Source organism: Tachyglossus aculeatus, chromosome X2, assembly GCF_015852505.1.
Source record: "Tachyglossus aculeatus isolate mTacAcu1 chromosome X2, mTacAcu1.pri, whole genome shotgun sequence".
In the NCBI taxonomy this organism is placed as follows: domain Eukaryota; kingdom Metazoa; phylum Chordata; class Mammalia; order Monotremata; family Tachyglossidae; genus Tachyglossus; species Tachyglossus aculeatus.
Genome location: NC_052100.1, coordinates 7,986,964 through 8,005,508, shown reverse-complemented (window position 1 = coordinate 8,005,508; position 18,545 = coordinate 7,986,964). Strand labels below are relative to the sequence as shown.

The window sequence follows — 18,545 nt, the reverse complement described above, 5'->3', positions numbered from 1 at the left end:
GCTCTACACACAGTAAGTGCTCAATAAATATGATTGAATGAATGAATCCCCATTTTACAAGATGAGATAACTGGGGTGGGTTTTCCACGGAACCCCAGGTCAGGGCTGACCTGCCTCTTGTCCCCATGTGCGGAGAGGCTGGGGGAGTCAGTTCTACTAGAACCGCTTTATCAGGCATGTGAATTATTAAAATAAACCTCACTACTTGAAGCAGAAAAAGCCAAAGGGTGTGAAGTGGTTAAGCAGGTTGGCAGAGAGGGTCCGGATGGTGCCTATAGTATCGGGGAGAGAGATGAGGATTTAATTAAATGCCTAGGTCCTGAGAAGTTTCTCAAGTGGCAGTTGGAGGGATGTAAACTGGGGATATTTGAAATTAATCATGGAAGGCCTCCTGGAGGAGATATGATTTCAGAGGGGCTTTGGAAATAGCCCTGGGGTAGATATAATTGAATGAATGAATTCAGATAATCAGGTCCCACATGGGACTCTCAGTCTGAGTAGGAAGGAGAATAGATATTGAATCCCCATTTTGCAGATGAAGGGACAGAAGAAGTGACTTGACCAAGGTCACACAGCAAGTATGTGGCAGAGCCAGGGTTAGAGCCTAGGTCCTCTGGCTCCCAGGCCTGTGCTTTTTCCACAAATCCATTGCAGTTTATTCCTGACTAAATAATCATGAATTTCCTTTTGTAATCACCAAAATTTGTTTCTCTGTAGCTCTTTCCTTTTCTTCAAGCCTGGATCTCAGTAGTCCTCAAAAAGGAAGAACTATACCCCAGAGAAAGATGCTTTTTCATTCACTTGGGAATTTGCATTTCATTTTATTGCAATGCTGATTTTGTCATTTTTTTCTTGCAATTACCATTTTATGACTTGCCTAATAATTGTTATTATCATGACATTTATTAAGCATTTACTATATACTAAGTGCTTGATTAGATGCAAAGTAATCAGATTGGACCCAATCTCAGTCTCACAAAGGGCTCTCATTCTAAGAGGGAGGGAGAGCACATATTTTATGCCCAATTTACAAATGAGGGAGCTGAGGCACAGAGAGGTTGTGGTTTGCCGAAGGTCACACAGCAGGCCAGTGGCTGAGCCCCATGTGGGACAAGGACTATGTCCAACTTGATTACTTTCTATCTACCCCAGCACTTAGTACACTGCGTGACACATAGTGTTTAAATATCAGTGTTATTATCACCAGTATTATTATCATTATTATTATTATTCTTTGTCCTGAAAGCAGGAGGAAATGCTAAGCTGCAGAGTAGGAGAGAAGTGAGGGCTAGAGGGGTAGATTTGGGAACCATCACCTTAGAGACGGTAGTTGAAGTTGTAGAAGCAGATGAGTTCTCCAGGGGAGTGGGTCTAGAATGAGAATAGAAGGGGAACAAGACTTGAGCCTTAAGGGACCCTTACAGTATCAGTGAAAGCAGGTTAGATAGTGTGTCTAGGAGAAGGGAAAACCACATTTTATTTACCTACATCCCTGAGTAGCTCAACATACTCTATGAACTGGAGAAACACTATCCACCAAACCAGATTTCTCTTAACCAGCATCATTAGCTGCCTGCTTTGGACCCAGCAAATCTAGTTCTGTATGATTCTATTTTGGGTTGAAAGGGAAAATCAGACAATAACAGCAAGTAGCTGGGTAGCTCAGTTATTGTTACTATAATACATTGTATTGTTATTACTATTACTTAGTTGCTACTTAGTGACTTTCAGAGTTCTAGGCTGAGTGAACAACACAGTCCCTTGGAAGAGAGCACAAATCAATTTCATTTAACCACGTCTGAGATTTGCTCATTAGACTCAATTATCGAAAACAGTAATAGAAGACAAATTTCTTGTGAAGTTATATCAGTTTGAGTGTGTGTGGCCTGGCCTTTTTATTGTGTTTATCTTCTCCATGGAGTCAGTTTGAAGTTTATAAGCCTTCCGCATATTGAGATGTGGATTGATGCAGGGAGAACTCAGCCAGTATTTGCTAGAATTGTTTGCTCTATTGGCCTGGGCCTGTTTTACTCCAGCCTGCAATCGGCATGAATTTTTCCAGATGATCTATGAATACAGTAGTTTGTTTTTGATATCACTATAATGAAAATGTAGTTAGAACCTTCTTAATGAGTATTGAAATACAATGGTAATTTTAAAAAAATTCAAATTCCTTTTTAATAAAGGGAATGAATAGAATGGAACATGAAATGTCCGTGTTTAAATAGCAACACAATATCAATGCAAAACATCATGTCATAGAGCCCAAGATGCCTACTTTGTATTAATTTATTTGATCATGTTTCATTATTTTATTTGATCATTTTATTATACGCCTTTTTGATTATCCCATCATACCCTGTGAAGAGTTTAATATCACTTATGAAAGCATGAAAGGTAGTTGCGTATTAAGCCATTAATTCACTTCAGAGACAGATGTATAATAAATTGTTAGTGATAATTACAGGTACCATTCAGTTTAAAATACATTGGAAATAACTGTGTTGGATGAGATGGTTGGAAGTGTGAAGTCAAATCTCTCTGAAATGTATGTTGTATTCCTATATATGTGCTCTTTGACATGAATTACTTAAATATTTTTCTTTTCTCTTAGGACCTAAGCAGCAAAGATATGAAGAGAGATTTATATATAGTTGCCCATGTGATCCGAATAGGTACAGTATATTCTACTGATTAATTTTAAAAATACAAACCTTGCACTATTGAAATATCAAACCTCTGCCCCAGCTGAGATCCTAGTACAGCAAGCATTTGACTCTCTGAGAGAAGCTTACCGTTTTGGGTAAGGAAGGGGAAATCTTTTTTAAATAAGCTGTTTTCTGTGATATATCTGCACTCTTTTGCTAATAGTAGAAAGCCCATAATAGATGTCTACAGTGCTTATAAAAGCATGACTCAATCTCATCAAAGACTGTATTGATACACTTTGGGAGCAATTCATTACTGCATCAAAGAAAGGAATGAATCGCTCACCCTTTGTAGGTGTATTAACTCTTCTAGACCACTCTGATCCTTGTAGTGTCCTTAAGGTCTGAAGGAGGTAAGGCACCTTGGAAAGGTTTGGAGTTCACTCTCATATCATCAGATGTGAAGAGGCACTTACTGGTTGGAGACAAAACTATGACATCTACATGCTCATTCCCATTCAAGACTAGTAAAGTGTCTGTGGCTCTGCAGGCTAGCACTTCAACAGAATAAGGGATGTTGTTATTACTGTCATTTATTATTATTAAGATTACCATCACTCAGGTAGGCAATTAAATCTTTCTATGAAATACACTATATTTTTTCCATTAAGTAAATACTATTTAACATTTTGGAGGCACTCAGCAGTAAAATAAATATTTGCATTGGAAGCAATTGTGTGTGGGTTGTGGGGTTGTTGAGGATAAACTACATATACACATACATTGTGTGTGGGTTGTGGGGGTTCCTCAAGGTTCAGTTCTTGGTCCCCTTCTGTTCTCGATCTACACTCACTCCCTTGGTGACCTCATTCGCTCCCACGGCTTCAACTATCATCTCTACGCTGATGACACCCAAATCTACATCTCTGCCCCTGCTCTCTCCCCCTCCCTCCAGGCTCGCATCTCCTCCTGCCTTCAGGACATCTCCATCTGGATGTCTGCCCACAACCTAAAACTCAACCTGTCCAAGACTGAACTCCTTGTCTTCCCTCCCAAACCCTGCCCTCTCCCTGACTTTCCCATCACTGTTGACGACACTACCATCCTTCCCATCTCACAAGCCTGCAACCTTGGTGTCATCCTCTGCTCCGCTCTCTCATTCACCCCTCGCATCCAAGCCGTCACCAAAACCTGCCGGTCTCAGCTCCGCAACATTGCCAAGATCCGCCCTTTCCTCTCCATCCAAACCACTACCCTGCTCGTTCAAGCTCTCATCCTATCCCGTCTGGACTACTGCATCAGCCTTCTCTCTGATCTCCCATCCTCGTGTCTCTCCCCACTTCAATCCATACTTCATGCTGCTGCCCAGATTGTCTTTGTCCAGAAACGCTCTGGGCGTGTTACTCCCCTCCTCAAAAATCTCCAGTGGCTACCAATCAACCTGCGCATCAGGCAGAAACTCCTCACCCTGGGCTTCAAGGCTCTCCATCACCTCGCCCCCTCCTACCTCACCTCCTTTCTCTCCTTCTACAGCCCAGCCTGCACCCTCAGCTTCTCTGCCGCTAATCTCCTCACCGTGCCTCGTTCTCGCCTGTCCCGCCGTCGACCCCCGGCCCACGTCATACCCCTGTCCTGGAATGCCCTCCCTCTGCCCATCTGCCAAGCTAGCTCTCTTCCTCCCTTCAAGGCCCTACTGAGAGTTCACCTCCTCCAGGAGGCCTTCCCAGACTGAGCCCCCTCCTTCCTCTCCCCCTCCTCCCCCTCTCCATCCCCTCCATCTTACCTCGTTCCATTCCCCACAGCACCTGTATATATGTATATATGTTTGTACGTATTTATTACTCTATTTATTTATTTTACTTGTACATATCTATTCTATTTATTTTATTTTGTTAATATGTTTGGTTTTGTTCTCTGTCTCCCCTTTCTAGGCTGTGAGCCCACTGTTGGGTAGGGACTGTCTCTGTATGTTGCCAACTTGTACTTCCCAAGTGCTTAGTACAGTGCTCTGCACACAGTAAGCGCTCAATAAATGCGATTGATTGATATCTGGTGTCATATCTGCATCTTCCAGTACTGCACTCCTGGAAACCAAATCCTTGGAGAATCAATCACCTTGGAACTAAAACCTCACAGGGGCTTTCACGGTCTCTAAGACGGCTCATTTGGCTGCCAATGAGGTGCCAAGTGTTTTATGATATGTGGTTGAGATGAGCACAAATGAATCATTTCCCGAGATAACACTTAACTGCCAAGTGCTTGCCGCCATAGGTGAAGCCATAGCACCTGGAGGCACCAAACACTACTGTGTTTGGTCCAACTAGCCATATAATGGTTTAACCAAATGGAGTCTGTTTTTACATTCACAGTTATTTTATTCTAGGTAATATTCTGAAGCTCTAATACGGAATATTTTTGATAACTTTGTTAATCATCTTTATGCTGAAGAGTGTCCTGAAAAAACACCTAAGATTATCAAAAAGCTGATGGTGAGATTGATGGTAAAAATGTCCAAAAATATATACCAGGGGTGCACACACTGCTGCAAGTCATACTGAACTTAGTCCTGTGAACCACAGTTTGATAGCCAAAGTCCTCCACGATGCTTATGATGAACCACTGACCACCCCTGATATGTAGGGAGCAAAAGTATATTGTTGAGGTATGCATTTACCAACCAAATATGTTTAGATAGGCAAATGTTAGATAGGGGGCAGTCGGAAAGGTATGTCTAGAATCTTAATCACCTTCTCTGATCTGCTCTAGGTCGCATGTTGCTAAATGATTCCAAGAAGGGCCCTGCCCACTTGCACTACCGTCGCCCTTACGGCTGTGCAGTATTAAGCATTGTGGATGTTCTTCAGTCACTCTCCGAATTGAAGGAAGATAAAGATTTTGTTCTCAAAGTTTACACGTGAGTACAAGTGGAAATAAATGTAGGCCAGATTGTTTCATGCTGTCCAGTAATCTCTGGAGGCCTGGGGAAAATAGTGAGAGTGGCAGAAAAAGTGATTATTGGGGATTTCATGAAACCTTAAATGTCTTTCTTTCTACCTAGATGTTTAAAATCACCACCCCCTTCTGCTTCTAGGTTCTTCCCAGTGGTGCTCTCCATGAGCTTGGATAGGTTTCTAAAGGTCCTACAAGTAGAAATGGCACTTTTCAGTTTGAGACCTTCCCAGCTCAGCTTTATGGAGTCTTTAGGCATGAACTGGTACTGTATAGCGATCCAGATTTATCTTAATACACAATTCTGTTTAGATTCAGCCTTCATACTGTCAATGCTGTATGATTGCTAACATAGGCAGTATGTGGAAAACCACATGAAAAAGCCCCATTCCTACATTCTCAGGGAATTTTGCATTTCATTGGAGTAGGATCAGATTCTGGTCCTGATTCAGATTCTGGTCCTGACTGTTAATCCCTCCCTGCTTGACTTTAGTCACAGACTACTGCTGCACATTGGGAGGCCATTAATTTTACAGGTGCTGGTGCCTTGGTTCCTGATCTGTTTTCTTCCTTTGAAAGAAGCTATTAAAACTTGTGAATAAATCAACCTCTCTCATCCTTCCACTTGCATCTCACTTGTAATTTCTTCTTCCTGTCTATCTCTACTAGTAGTTCCTTTAAGTTCATATTTTTCTTTCAGATTTGGGTTTGAATGGTATACCTGTTGAAATTGTGCTGACAGGCTTCATTGCCTTAAAAGCAACACCGAGAGGTGCTTTCACCTTCAGTATGTCATTTTGTCATAACCACAATTGGAGTGTGAGTCCTTCTCCCAACTTGGAATCTTGCTGATTCAAAAGAGCAAACTAAATTTATTTTCAGAATGAATGTGTTTTTTAGCTAGATTGAGGGGTTAATAGAGACTAAATTTCCCCTTGCAAATGGTGTGAAAAGTGCAAGACAGTGTTCAGATAGGCTCAAGTTATGCATATTATGCAGCAAATGAATTGGCTGCATGTGATGGGATTCCTTCAACCAATGTGTGATATAAATTCACATTTTATTTGGCTATATCCAATCCTTATAGAATGAGTCTTTGAAAATGAATTTTATAGGAAATAATATTTGCTCGTTAAGTAGACTCTGGGCTTAAAGGATTTATCAGTTGATGACTGGGTGTCTGCTATGGCTGAACTTTGCAAGGATGAAAATCTTACACACTTTTAATTACTGGACATTCTTTGTCAATAATTCCTTCAGTCATATTCATTGAGCGCTTCCTGTGTGCAGAGCACTGTATTAAGCACTTGGAAAGTACAATTCAGCAATAGAGACACTCCCTGCCCACACCAGATTTACAGTCTAGAAGGGGGGAGACAGACATCAAAACAAGTAAACAGGCATCATGGAAAGAACATGCCCATTCTCAGTGTTATCATCATTTATTTTTCAGAAGGTTGAAGTGGTTTAGTGCCAGCTTCCACCATGGAAGATTTTATCTCTGCTGAGCTGTATACATGAGATTTCTATATATGTTTCGTGCCTGGTGACTAATATCAGTTTTATAGTCTTGCACAAAGCAGCATGGCATAGTGGATAGAGCACAGGCCTGGGAGTCAGAAGGTTATGGGTTCTAATCCTGGCTCTGCCACTTGTTTGCTGTGTGACCTTGGGCAAGTCACTTTACTTCTTTGGGCCTCAGTACCCTCATCTGTAAAATCGGGATTGAGACTGTGAGCCCCACATGGGACAGGGACTGTGTCCAACTCGATTTACTTGTATCTACCCCAGTGCTTAGTACAGTGTCTGGCAAATAGTAAGCACTTAACAAATGCCATAACTATTATTATTATTATTTTCCCATCAAGGGTATAGGTATATCGGACTGAGTATAGGCACATCCCAGATTACATCCCATGATGCATAAAAGCTGGAGGTACAGCTGTTATGGTTTGATTGAGAAGCAGGATGGCTTAGTGGAAAGAGCACAGGCTTGGGAGTCAGAGGATGTGGGTTCTAATCGCGGCTCTGCCACTTGTCTGCTGTGTGACTGTGGGCAAGCCACTTAACTTCCTTGTGCCTGTTACCTCATATGTAAAATGGGGATTAAGACTGTGAGCCCCACGTGGGACAACCTGATTACCTTGTATCTACCCCAGCGCTTAGAACAGTGCTCAGCACATAGTAAGCACTTATTAACACCATCATTATTATGATATTTTACCTCAAGTTACAGTCCACTCCATGATGCATACAACCAGGGGATACAGTTGTTATAATTGTTTCATACCTCAACAATCCCTTGGACAAATTCTTCAGTAAAATTGCAAAATCACTACCATAGTCAACCAAACAAGCTTCTGCTTTTGTAATCTCCAGCAAAGATTCACAATCCCATTACAACTCCTCATTTAGTTAATGTGATGATGAATTAATTTGAATTACTTAAAGTTTAAACAAGAGTTTAGTGATGCTTAACAGTAGTTAGCAAATACAGGCATTTCATATTTACTTTTCTAGAGGTCTTAGACTGGGCTCCCTATTTATAATAATAATAATGATGGTATTTGTTAAGCGCTTACTGTGTGCAAAGCACTGTTCTAAGCACCTGGGGGATACAATAATAATAATAATAATGGCATTTATTAAGTGCTTACTATGTGCAAAGCACTGTTGTAAGCACAGGGGAAGTTACAAGGTAATCAGGTTGTCCCACGTGGTGTTCATAGTCTTAATCCCCATTTTACAGATGAGGGAACTGAGACCCAGAGAAGTTAAGTGGCTTGCCCAAAGTCACACAGCTAAGTGAATATGTGTAAATGTAAATATGATGTAAGTCTATGGAAAAATTACCTCATGGTGCAACCCTTCACGATACCACCACATTTTCAAGGAACATTTCGTATAAATAAAACAGATTCTGAATGAGGTAAAGTTGGTTTAGGTGTTATTATGATTATCATTATTATGATGGTTTTTGTTGAGTGCTTACTGTGTGTCAAGCACTATTCTAAGCATTAGGGTGGAAACAAGATAATTAGATTGGACATAGTCCCTGTCCCAAATGGAGCTCACGTTCTCAGTAAATCTCAACACAAAACTGCTTACTTCTTTTCCATCTCTCATAACCAGGTATTTGCCCACTGGGCACTTTTGATATAGCAAAAGCAAGTTCAGAAAGAGGCTCTTGGTATATTTCTCTTGACCAAGATTATCATTAAGTGACTTAAAGAAAGCCACTGGCTGATTCTGAGATCATTGCCTCTCTGCATTTGTTTTGCACAGTTCTTGAGTTCAAAATGTACTATTTGCTCCAAGGCTTTAATTTTGACATAATTCTCTCTTCCCACCCCCTTCAACAGGTTCACAATCTTAACTAGATACAGACACCCTAAGAAGAGGTGAGGGGAGGAATGGAGGGAAACCCTGCATTAAGTGGCAAGCGCAGGTTTCTTTGGAACGTTGAGTAGGCTACAGCCATGGTGGCTGCTGCTGTTACTTGGGTAACTGTTAGATGGAGCCGTAAGGTGCCTGAAACCCTGCTCCTCTAGCCACCAGGCCTTTACTGCTCTTGTCTTACTGATTGTCAACCTTGTCTTTTCTACTTGAGTTTTCCTTTATCCTTATGTGTCTGTCGCCAACCCCTGCCTCGCAGATCATGAGCTCCTTGGAAACCAGGGACCTGTGGCCTGGTGGATGGAGCACGGGCCTGGGAGTCAGAAGGTCCTGGGTTCTAGTCCCTGCTCTGCCACTTGTCTTCTTGTGACCTTGGGCAAGTCATTTAACTTCTCTGTGCCTCAGTTATCTCATCTGTAAAATGGGAGTTGACTGTGAGCCCCATATGGGACATGGACTGTGTCCAAACTGACTAGCTTGTATCTACCCTAGTGCTTAGAACAGTGTCCAGCACATAATAAGTGCTTGACAAATACCATTTTTATTATTATTATTCCCCTTAGTACAGTGCTTTGCGTACAGTAGGTACTTAATAAATGCAGTTACTATTTAAAGGAAAACAATTCCTATTCTTATTCTCTTCCCCTAAATCCTGCTCGTCCTTGTCCAGCAGGCCAGAGACCATGGGCACATTTTCCTATCCTTTGCACAAATTCACTAATCCCTACTCACTTGTTCTCTTTTTCTTTGATTGCTACTGTCTTACTTTCACAGGGGGCTTCAAGATATCATGACATGTTTAAATGAAGACCCCTTTGTTAGGAGGATAAATACCCTGAAAGTACATGACCTTAATCAGCTCAGCTCATGTTCAATTTGACTTTCCTTCCAGTGAGATTAGGGTTTAGAGGCTTCTTTATTCAATTTAAAAGGCTTTAATCTATGAAAATGTTTGCATTTTTCCTAGCCTATGGGCACAAGTGAAAATGAAACAACTGTAAATAAAACAAAGTAAGCTCAAATCCAAAAGTCCCTCTTTATTAATATGGAGCTCAACTGCAATATCTGTGCCTCTAAACATCCATAATCTAGTGTTTTCCATCCCTTAATATTTATTGAGCATGTACTATGTGCAGAGCACCCTACTAGATGATCAGGAGCACACAATCAAAGTAAGAGACACGGTCTGTGCCCTCCAGAAGTCGCCAGTTGAACAGACCTCTTCAAAGAACTGCATTCGATTTCTGAGGCATGATTTTCCTTTACAGATACTGTGCAGTCCCCCCACCCACTCCACCCCACAAACAGGCTGTGCTTTTCTAAGTGATCACTGAGCCTAAACTTAATTATAGATTTTTCTACTTTGTTAGGTATAGAAGCGAGACTAGAATTTCCTGGATCAACTCTGGAGCTCTTCTTGTACAAGGTAGTCACACTGACGATCCCCCAGTTCTCTGGTACATGACCACTTGAAACAATAAGCTACACATAGCACTGTCTGAAATTCCACAACTTCCTTTACCACAATTTGAGCCAGTCCCCTGACTTGTATCAGCCTGCAGAAATCCCTCTTAAATCTTCTTAATAAAAGGTCTAAGTAAATAATTAATTGAGTCTTTTGGCAATTATGTCCTTTTCATCCCTGAATACACCGTTTACCTCTTTACCTTTTACCATAGTGAAGTGGCCCCACAGAATTGAATAGTTTTTCATTTATAATAGTACCTGGCCCTTACTATGTGCCAGCCATTGTACTAAGCACAGTGGCAGATCAGGCAGATGAGCTAATCAGGCTGGTCATGGGGCTCACAGTCTTAATCCCCATTTTGCAGATGAGATGACTGAGTCACAGAGAAGTGAAGTGACTTGCCCAAGGTCACACAGCAGCCATGTGGCGGAGTTGGGATTAGAACCCAGGTCTGCCTCTGTCTCTCAGGCCTGTTTGCTTTCCACTGGGCCACACTACTCAGTTTATTGCCTTTCCTTGTTGGCTCTCTGAGGACTATAGGTGTAATTTATCCTATCCCAAATCCTTATCTCCACTTCTCTTTCTGATGAGTTCTTCAGCAGTTTAATACAGAGCTCTGCACAAAGTAAGCACTCAATAAATATGATTGATTGATAATTGAAGTTTCAAACAACTGCTAGCTTGACATTTTCCACAATATAATGTAACATTTCTTGATAACTTTGCTCATCCTACTCAAGTGGTCCATAGAATATTCCTGCTGATATTTTTGTAAAGTTTTGATTTCTCTCTCCAAAGGGGTTGCATGATACTCTTTTAATTCAGTAAAAATTTTGATGTTTTCATTGTTTGTTCTCATAGAAGACTTTTCTTCTTTCTTCATCTGTATGGTATTTAAGTTCTTACTGTATGCCAGACACTGCACTAAGCCCTGGGGTAGATACAAGCTAATCAGGTTGGACACAGTCCCTGTCCCACGTGGGGGTCACAGTCTTAATCCCCATTTTGCAGATGAGGTAATTGAGGCACAGAGAAGTGAAATGACTTGCCCAAGGTCACACAGCGGGCAAGTGGTGGAGTCGGGATTAGAACCCAGGTCCTTCTGACTACCAAGCCCAAAGGCTACATTCCTACCTGTGCATCCATCCCAGTCTTTCCTGTAGAGTTTATAGTCTATAGAAGCAGTGTGGTTTAGTGGAAAGATCACGGGCTCGGGAGTCAGAGGTTGTGGGTTCTAATCCTGACTCCACCACTTGTCAGCTGTGTGACTTTGGGCAAGTCACTTCACTTCTCAGTGCCTCAGCTACCTCATCTGTAAAATGGGGATTAAGACTAGGAATCCCACGTGGGACAACCTGATGACCTTGTATCTCCCTTAGCACTTAGAATAGTGCTTGGCACTCAACAAATACCATCATCATCATTATTATTATTATAGTCTAGTACCACTGCATTCCAGTGGTTTTCTTTCCTTGACTAAGTCACAGAGATGCCAGTTATGTCTTCATTAGCTGCTAAGAATTCCAATTCTTGCTTTTGGATTTTTAGGCTTCTGGCATTAATGTATATTTTTGGATTTGCTGTTTTGCCAATTTCCACACCTGCCAGCCTCCCCATTGGATGGGCAGCCTAATTAGTTCTTGTCATTTTCCTCAAACACCTCATTTGACTCCCTCCTGCACCACCACCCCCCTCCACCATTTCCAGGGAGATGACTTTGAGCCACATTCCTTCTGGGTACTGTGTCTGGACAGCTCTCCCCAGTGTTTAGTTTAATAACTGTTCTGCCGCTTGGTATCAGCAGTCTGGTGCCCTCTTGGTTTGGGTGAAGCCTGTCCCTCCTGAAAAGTTCCACCTGTCCCAAAGTTCTCCAGGATTCTAATGTATCTAAGCCCCTTCTCTTCCTACCATTATCCCATCCACTCAATGAAACTCTGGAACCATGTGGGCCTTTGGGGCCCTAGAATGGAAACAACACTGTTTCAGAGAACACAAATATGGAGGTTGTGAATGTCTTATCTCCTAAGAGCCTAAATCTGACCTCCGCGATTTCTGGGCTCTCCTTCTCTTTGTCATTAGTGCCAGCGTGTAGTGTGACAACTGGCTCCTCCCCTGCTATTTTTATCACCCTACCTATACACCTTGTGAGGTCTGCTTCTTTTACAGCAGGCAGCCAAGTCATCATGAAGTCCACCCAGATGTCACAAAACTGTCTGTCTGTATCTGATAGCTGAATCACCTACTATCATTTACTGAGCCTTGCTCTCATTTTTCTCAGTGGTGACCCCTTGCTTGCACCCTGCCTCCTGCCTGAAACTCCCTCCCCCTTCACAGCCAACAAACCACCGCTCACCCCATCTTCAAAGCCCTACTAAAATCATATCTCCTCCAGGGAGCCTTCCCTGACAAACCACTCATCCCCTCCCAACCCTATTTTCCCTCCCTACTGTGTCACCTGAGCACTTAGTCCCACCCCCTAAGCACTGAGGTACTCACCCCACTCCCACCCCCACAGCATTTACGTATATATCCTTATCCTCTAGACTGTAAACTTATCGTGGTCAGGGAATGTGTGTCTACCAACTCTGTTGTATTATACTTTCCCACATGTTGTACAGTGCTCTGCACACAGTAAGCAGAAGCAGCGTGGCATAGTGGATAGAACATGGCCCTGGGAGTCAGAAGGATCTGGCTTCTAATCTCGACTCTGCCATGTGTCTGCTGTGTGACCTTGGGAAGTCACCTAACTTCTCTATGCCTCAGTTACCTCATTTGTAGAATAGGGATAAGAGTATGAGCCCCATGTGGGGCAAAGACTGTGTCCCACCTGATTAACTTGAATCTACTCCGGCACTTAGAACAGTGCTTGGCACATAGTAAGTGCTTAACAGGTACCATAATTATTATTATCACTCAATAAATTCCATTGATCGATTTTACTCGGTTGCTTCCCCCTACCTCTAATTTATTTTATTGTCTCCCCCATTAGATTGTAAGCTCCCTGAGAGCAGGAATTGTCTAGAAATGCTGTTGTACTCTCCCAAGTGCTTAGTACAGTGCTCTGCACAGAGTAAACACTCAGTCAGTACTATTGATTGATTATAACTACATGTTTCCACTTAACCTGAGGGCAATCTGCTCCTCAGAGTAATGCCCTAGTTGCAAGAGAATGCCATGACACCATTTGAAAGGAAGGTCCATCTCCCTCCTTGCCAGCTAGATGTTCTCTTTTCTCAGGGTTTTCATCCTCCTCCGCAACTTGAGGGCTCTCGTGGAGAAAGTGGAACATTTTTGTGTCATAGCTGAAAACCCACTATATTCAAGAGACTCATCTCCAGTTGTACTGGATGGGGTTTTTGATCACATTTAAAAAAATATATACAGACCCTAGGGACTCCTGTCTCTTTCCGTCCATCCGTGCTTTCTACTTTCAGGTTCCTTGGTTTCAATTTTCTGGCCAGGTTCCCAGGATTGCACTCGGCATCCCCTGCTGATCACCTGATGAAATATTGCCAGACTGACAGGCTTCTGATGAGACTGCTTTGCAAAGTCCCTGAAAGCTTTGTCAGTGAAGCTTTTTTTTTCCCTCCTCATTTCTTCCAGCTCACCCAGCCTTTCTTGCAGAGAATAAATCTGTTCTCTCGGGGGCAGGTGCTCTTTGCACCAGCCTCCCACTTACAAAATCTGCCCTAAGGACTTCCACTCTGCCCCCTTTGTGTTTGGACCTTAGTTAAAATTTTAATGTTCTAGTTTGCTTTCCTTCTAAATCAGCTTGAAACCTAGCTGGTGTAGCACCTCCCCCAGCCAACTGCTGCAGAAAGGGTCTTATTTCCATTTCCTGTTGGCTCTGCTGAGTTGTTTGCACTAGCAACTTAATATTTGCTATAGTGAAGAAATGACACAGGATTTGAAAGATCAATCAATCAATCATATTTATTGAGCGCTTACTGTGTGCAGAGCACTGTACTAAGCGCTTGGGAAGTACAAGTTGGCAACATATAGAGACAGTCCCTACCCAACAGCGGGCTCACAGTCTTGAAGGGGGAGACAGAGAACAAAACCAAACATATTAACAAAATAAAATAAATAGAATAGATATGTACAAGTAAAATAGAGTAATAAATATGTACAAACATATATACAGGTTCTGTGGGGAAGGGAAGGAGATAAGACGGGGGGGATGGAGAGAGGAAGGAGGGGGAGAGGAAGGAGGGGGCTCAGTCCGGGAAGGCCTCCTGGAGAAGGTGAGGCCTCCTGGAGGAGGTGCCACCATTACCTGAATAGAGAGATGTAGGAAACTGCAGCAATACCTCTATACTGTGTTTATAGACCTTACCCAAGCATTTGACACCACCATGCATTCAATCAGTGATATTTATTGAGTGCTTACTGTGTAAAGAGCACTGTACTAAGCACTTGAATGAACTTGGACTCTGGCAACCTCTGGTTGCCTTGAGAAATTGCTTAAGATCCTTAGGCCACTTGCCTGCTTTGTGACCTTTGGCAAGTCGCTTAACTTCTCTGTGCCTCCATTTCCTCACCTGTAAAATGGGAATTAAATACCTGTTCACCCTCCCCCTGGGACTATGAGCCCCATTTGGGATTATCTTGTATCTACCCCAGCACTTTGTACTTCCAAGCGCTTAGTACAGTACTCTGCACACAGTACATGTTCAATAAATACAATTGAATGAATGAATTTGTGATACCACCTCTGAACTTTTTTTCCAGAGCAAACATGCTCTACATCTAATTCTCCATAATAATAATAATAATAATAATATTTGTTAAGCATTTACTATGTGCCAAGTACTGTTCTACGCTGGGGTAGATACAAGGTAATCAGGTTGTCCCACGTGGGGCTCACAGTCTCAACCCCCATTTTAGAGCTGAGGTAACTGAGTCACAGAGAAGTTGTGACGTGCCCAAAGTCTAATCCCGGAGCCTGGATTAGAACCCATGACCTAAGGTTCTGAAACCTCATGAACCCCCAAATCAGTGCAATTGTGGGTCTATAGTGACAGTTCAGGAAGTTTTCAGCCCTAAATCCCAGCTCCCTGTTAGCTTCCACTAGCTCCTGAGGCCCTTCGGTACTCACCCAAGAGTTTAGTACAGTGCTCTGCACATAGTAAGGGCTCATTAAATATGATTGATTGATTGATTGGTCCTCCCTTCCTGGAAAGGATTTTGGGGGCCCTTAACTAATGAACCCTTTCTTTCACTGCCATCACACCCTGTCTCTCAAAACCAGGCATTTTCCCCAAAGGCAAGGGGACTATTTGCGGACTAGCCCACCATCTGTAAAATGGGGATTCAGTGCCTGTTTTCCCTCCTATTTAGACTGTGAGCCCCATGTGGGACAGGAATTGGGTCCTACCTGATTAACTTGTATCTATTCCAGAATTTAGATACATAGTAAACTTTTAATTTACTAAATTACTCTTACTAAATTAGTTTGACACATAGTAAATGCTTAACAAATATTGCAGTAGTAATAATACTACTACTAATAATAATGATGATCCCACCTCCCAGGGCTGGCTACAGGAAGTTCCCAGGGAAGGAGCTCCGTATCTTTAAGGGAACGTCAGCAAGAAGGTGTCCTTCCCACCACAATAGCTATGCCAGCCATTTTGTTGTTGTTTATGGTATTTGTTAGGCACTTACTATGTGCTAGGCACTGTACTAAATGCTGAGGTAGATACAAGATAATCAGATTGGACACAGTCCCCATCTCACATGGGGCTCACAGTCTTAATCCCCACTTTACAGATGAGGTAAATGAGGCACAGAGAAGTTAAATGACTTACCCAAGATCACACAGAAGATAAGTGGTAGAGCCAGGTTTAGAACTCATGTCCTCTGACTCCCAGGCCTGTGCTGTACCCACTAGGCATGCAGCTTCTCCAGGCCATTTTGGTGTTTGTATGTAGAGTCATGTATGTCTTTGTTTTAAACAGCCTTTATAAGATTTGAGGAATAATGGAAATCATTTTGTGATTTGAAAATAAGCCCTTTTCTTAGTGCTAACCATATGAAACATACAGATGAATCAACAAGAAATTTAAAACAAATGGAACTTTCAAAGGTACGACTCTGAAGCCCAAACCAATCAGTGGTGTTTTTTCAAAATAACTCTACTTTTGATCTATAATGAATTTTAAATGATCCTAAATTGGTCACAACTCACCTCTGTGGTTGAGTTTTTGGTTGTATTTAAATGTGAGAAACTAACAAGGTAAAATGTAGCATTTGTATTTTCTGATAGTTGAAAATGTAGTGTTTTCATGGTCCTTATGTCAAGAGGATCAAACACAACTAGCTGCAGTAACAATTTGACTAAGGACCCTGGGTTCATTTAATGTTCAAAATGTTCAAAACAAAGCAAGATTGCAGTTTCTATTAAATCATATCTAAAACTATGGAACAAAACAAGAGTTGCTTTCTTTTGGAGATTACAATGAGACAGCAAGTCTCATCACAACTAAGCTCTCTCCCTGATAAGCAATCAATCAGTAGTATTTATTGAGCACTTACCCTGTGTAGCGCACTGTACTAAAGCACTTGGATAAAGTAGACTACCTTCCCTGCATATTGGGAATCTTGTTGTTTAACCTTCTTTTGCTGTGTTGATTCCCTTTCTTAAGTGGATGAGTGGGATTGCTTTGAAGAAAAAGTGCTGTGTCCTTTTTTTTACTTCTAATAGTCCTATCTCCCTGACAAAAGAGAAGCATTTTAGCAACCAATGTTATGACATGCGGATCAAATTAAAGGGCACGGGTAGTGGGGTACTAAAGCTATGCAGGCTGCCACCAAACCAAGGTATTCCACACCTCACTAGATAAATTCTCTGACCCTGAGCATGCTATCACAGTACTTATGAAGAGTGAAAATGAAAACAGAATCCTGAGATGACAAAGTAGACTTCAGTATTATCCAGACTCTACCTACTATTGAAGATTGCCCAGGTCTGATCAGGAAGAAGTGTAGCCTAGAGGAGAGAGAGCATGGGCCTGGGAGTCAGAGGTCCTGGTTTCTAATCCTGGCTCTGCCTCTTGCCTGCTGTGAGCAAGTCACTTCACTTCTCTGTGCCTCATTTTCCTCAACTGTAAAATGGGGAATCAATACCTGTTTTCCCTCCTACTCAGACTGTGAGCCCCATGTCGAACAGGGACTGTGCCCAACCTGATCAACTTATATCAATCCCAGCACTTAGAACAGTGCTTGACACATAATAAGTGCTTCACAAATACAGTTGAAACAGTTGAGTAGGTCTAGGTTCTGGCACAATGCCTAGAAAATTTGGCTGTCCTGAGAAGTGCATTAGCATTCTGAAACTGCTCCATGATGGCATGACCACTCTTACCAAAGCTAGGATTGCACTCGCTCCCTCTCTCCCTCTCTCCTTCTCTCCCCCTCTCTCGCTCTCTCGCTCTCTCTCTCCCCCCTCCTCCCTCTCTCCCCTCCCTCCCTCCCTCTCTCTCTCTCTCTCTCTCTCTCTCTCTCTCTCTCTCTCTCTCTCTCTCTCTCTCTCTCTCTCCCTCCCCCTCTCCCCCTATTTTAAAAATGTTGCTACTAACAGCATGATCCCATTTGTGTGTGCAAGTGAGGCTAAGAGTCATGTGTGTCCAAATTTGCAGGTAAAGATAGAACAAGCTTGTAGTACAGTGCACTGCACACAGTGAGCACTCAGTAACACCTTTGATTGATTGTTCGATCTCCCAACAGTCCACTGCTAGTGTCTCATGGTCTAAGACTGTGCTTTCACTCTATCTTTAAAACATGTATTCCGCCCTCCCGGTTTGCACGGTCGGACCCTCTTTCAGTTCCCTACATTGCAGTTGCCCGGATGTCAATGCCATCATCCCTTTTTACACATCCCGCCCAGGGAAGGGGTGTCTCCATAGGCACTGCTGTAGTGTTGGTGAGCTGACTTCACTCTAGGATTCTGTTATTGGTAATGTTGTCCTGCCATTTGATGTTCCATATGATTCATAGGCTCTGCACACAGTAAGCGCCCAATAAAGACGATTGAATGAATTCATAGGTGACACTGATAAAAAATATTCAGGACGACGGATGAG

General features: G+C 42.4%; 1 protein-coding gene across 5 annotated transcripts in view; it reads left to right on the top strand.

The window, feature by feature from the left end:
* The window catches only part of DOCK3 (dedicator of cytokinesis 3), a 477,519-nt gene that overhangs the window by 302,293 nt on the left and 156,681 nt on the right, over nucleotides 1-18,545 (top strand). For all 5 annotated transcript variants that reach the window (XM_038770866.1, XM_038770865.1, XM_038770864.1 and 2 more), the window contains exons 11-12: nucleotides 2,615-2,675; nucleotides 5,415-5,562. In XM_038770866.1, the coding sequence (XP_038626794.1) occupies nucleotides 2,615-2,675; nucleotides 5,415-5,562 (209 nt within the window). The remainder of the gene's footprint in view (nucleotides 1-2,614; nucleotides 2,676-5,414; nucleotides 5,563-18,545) is intronic.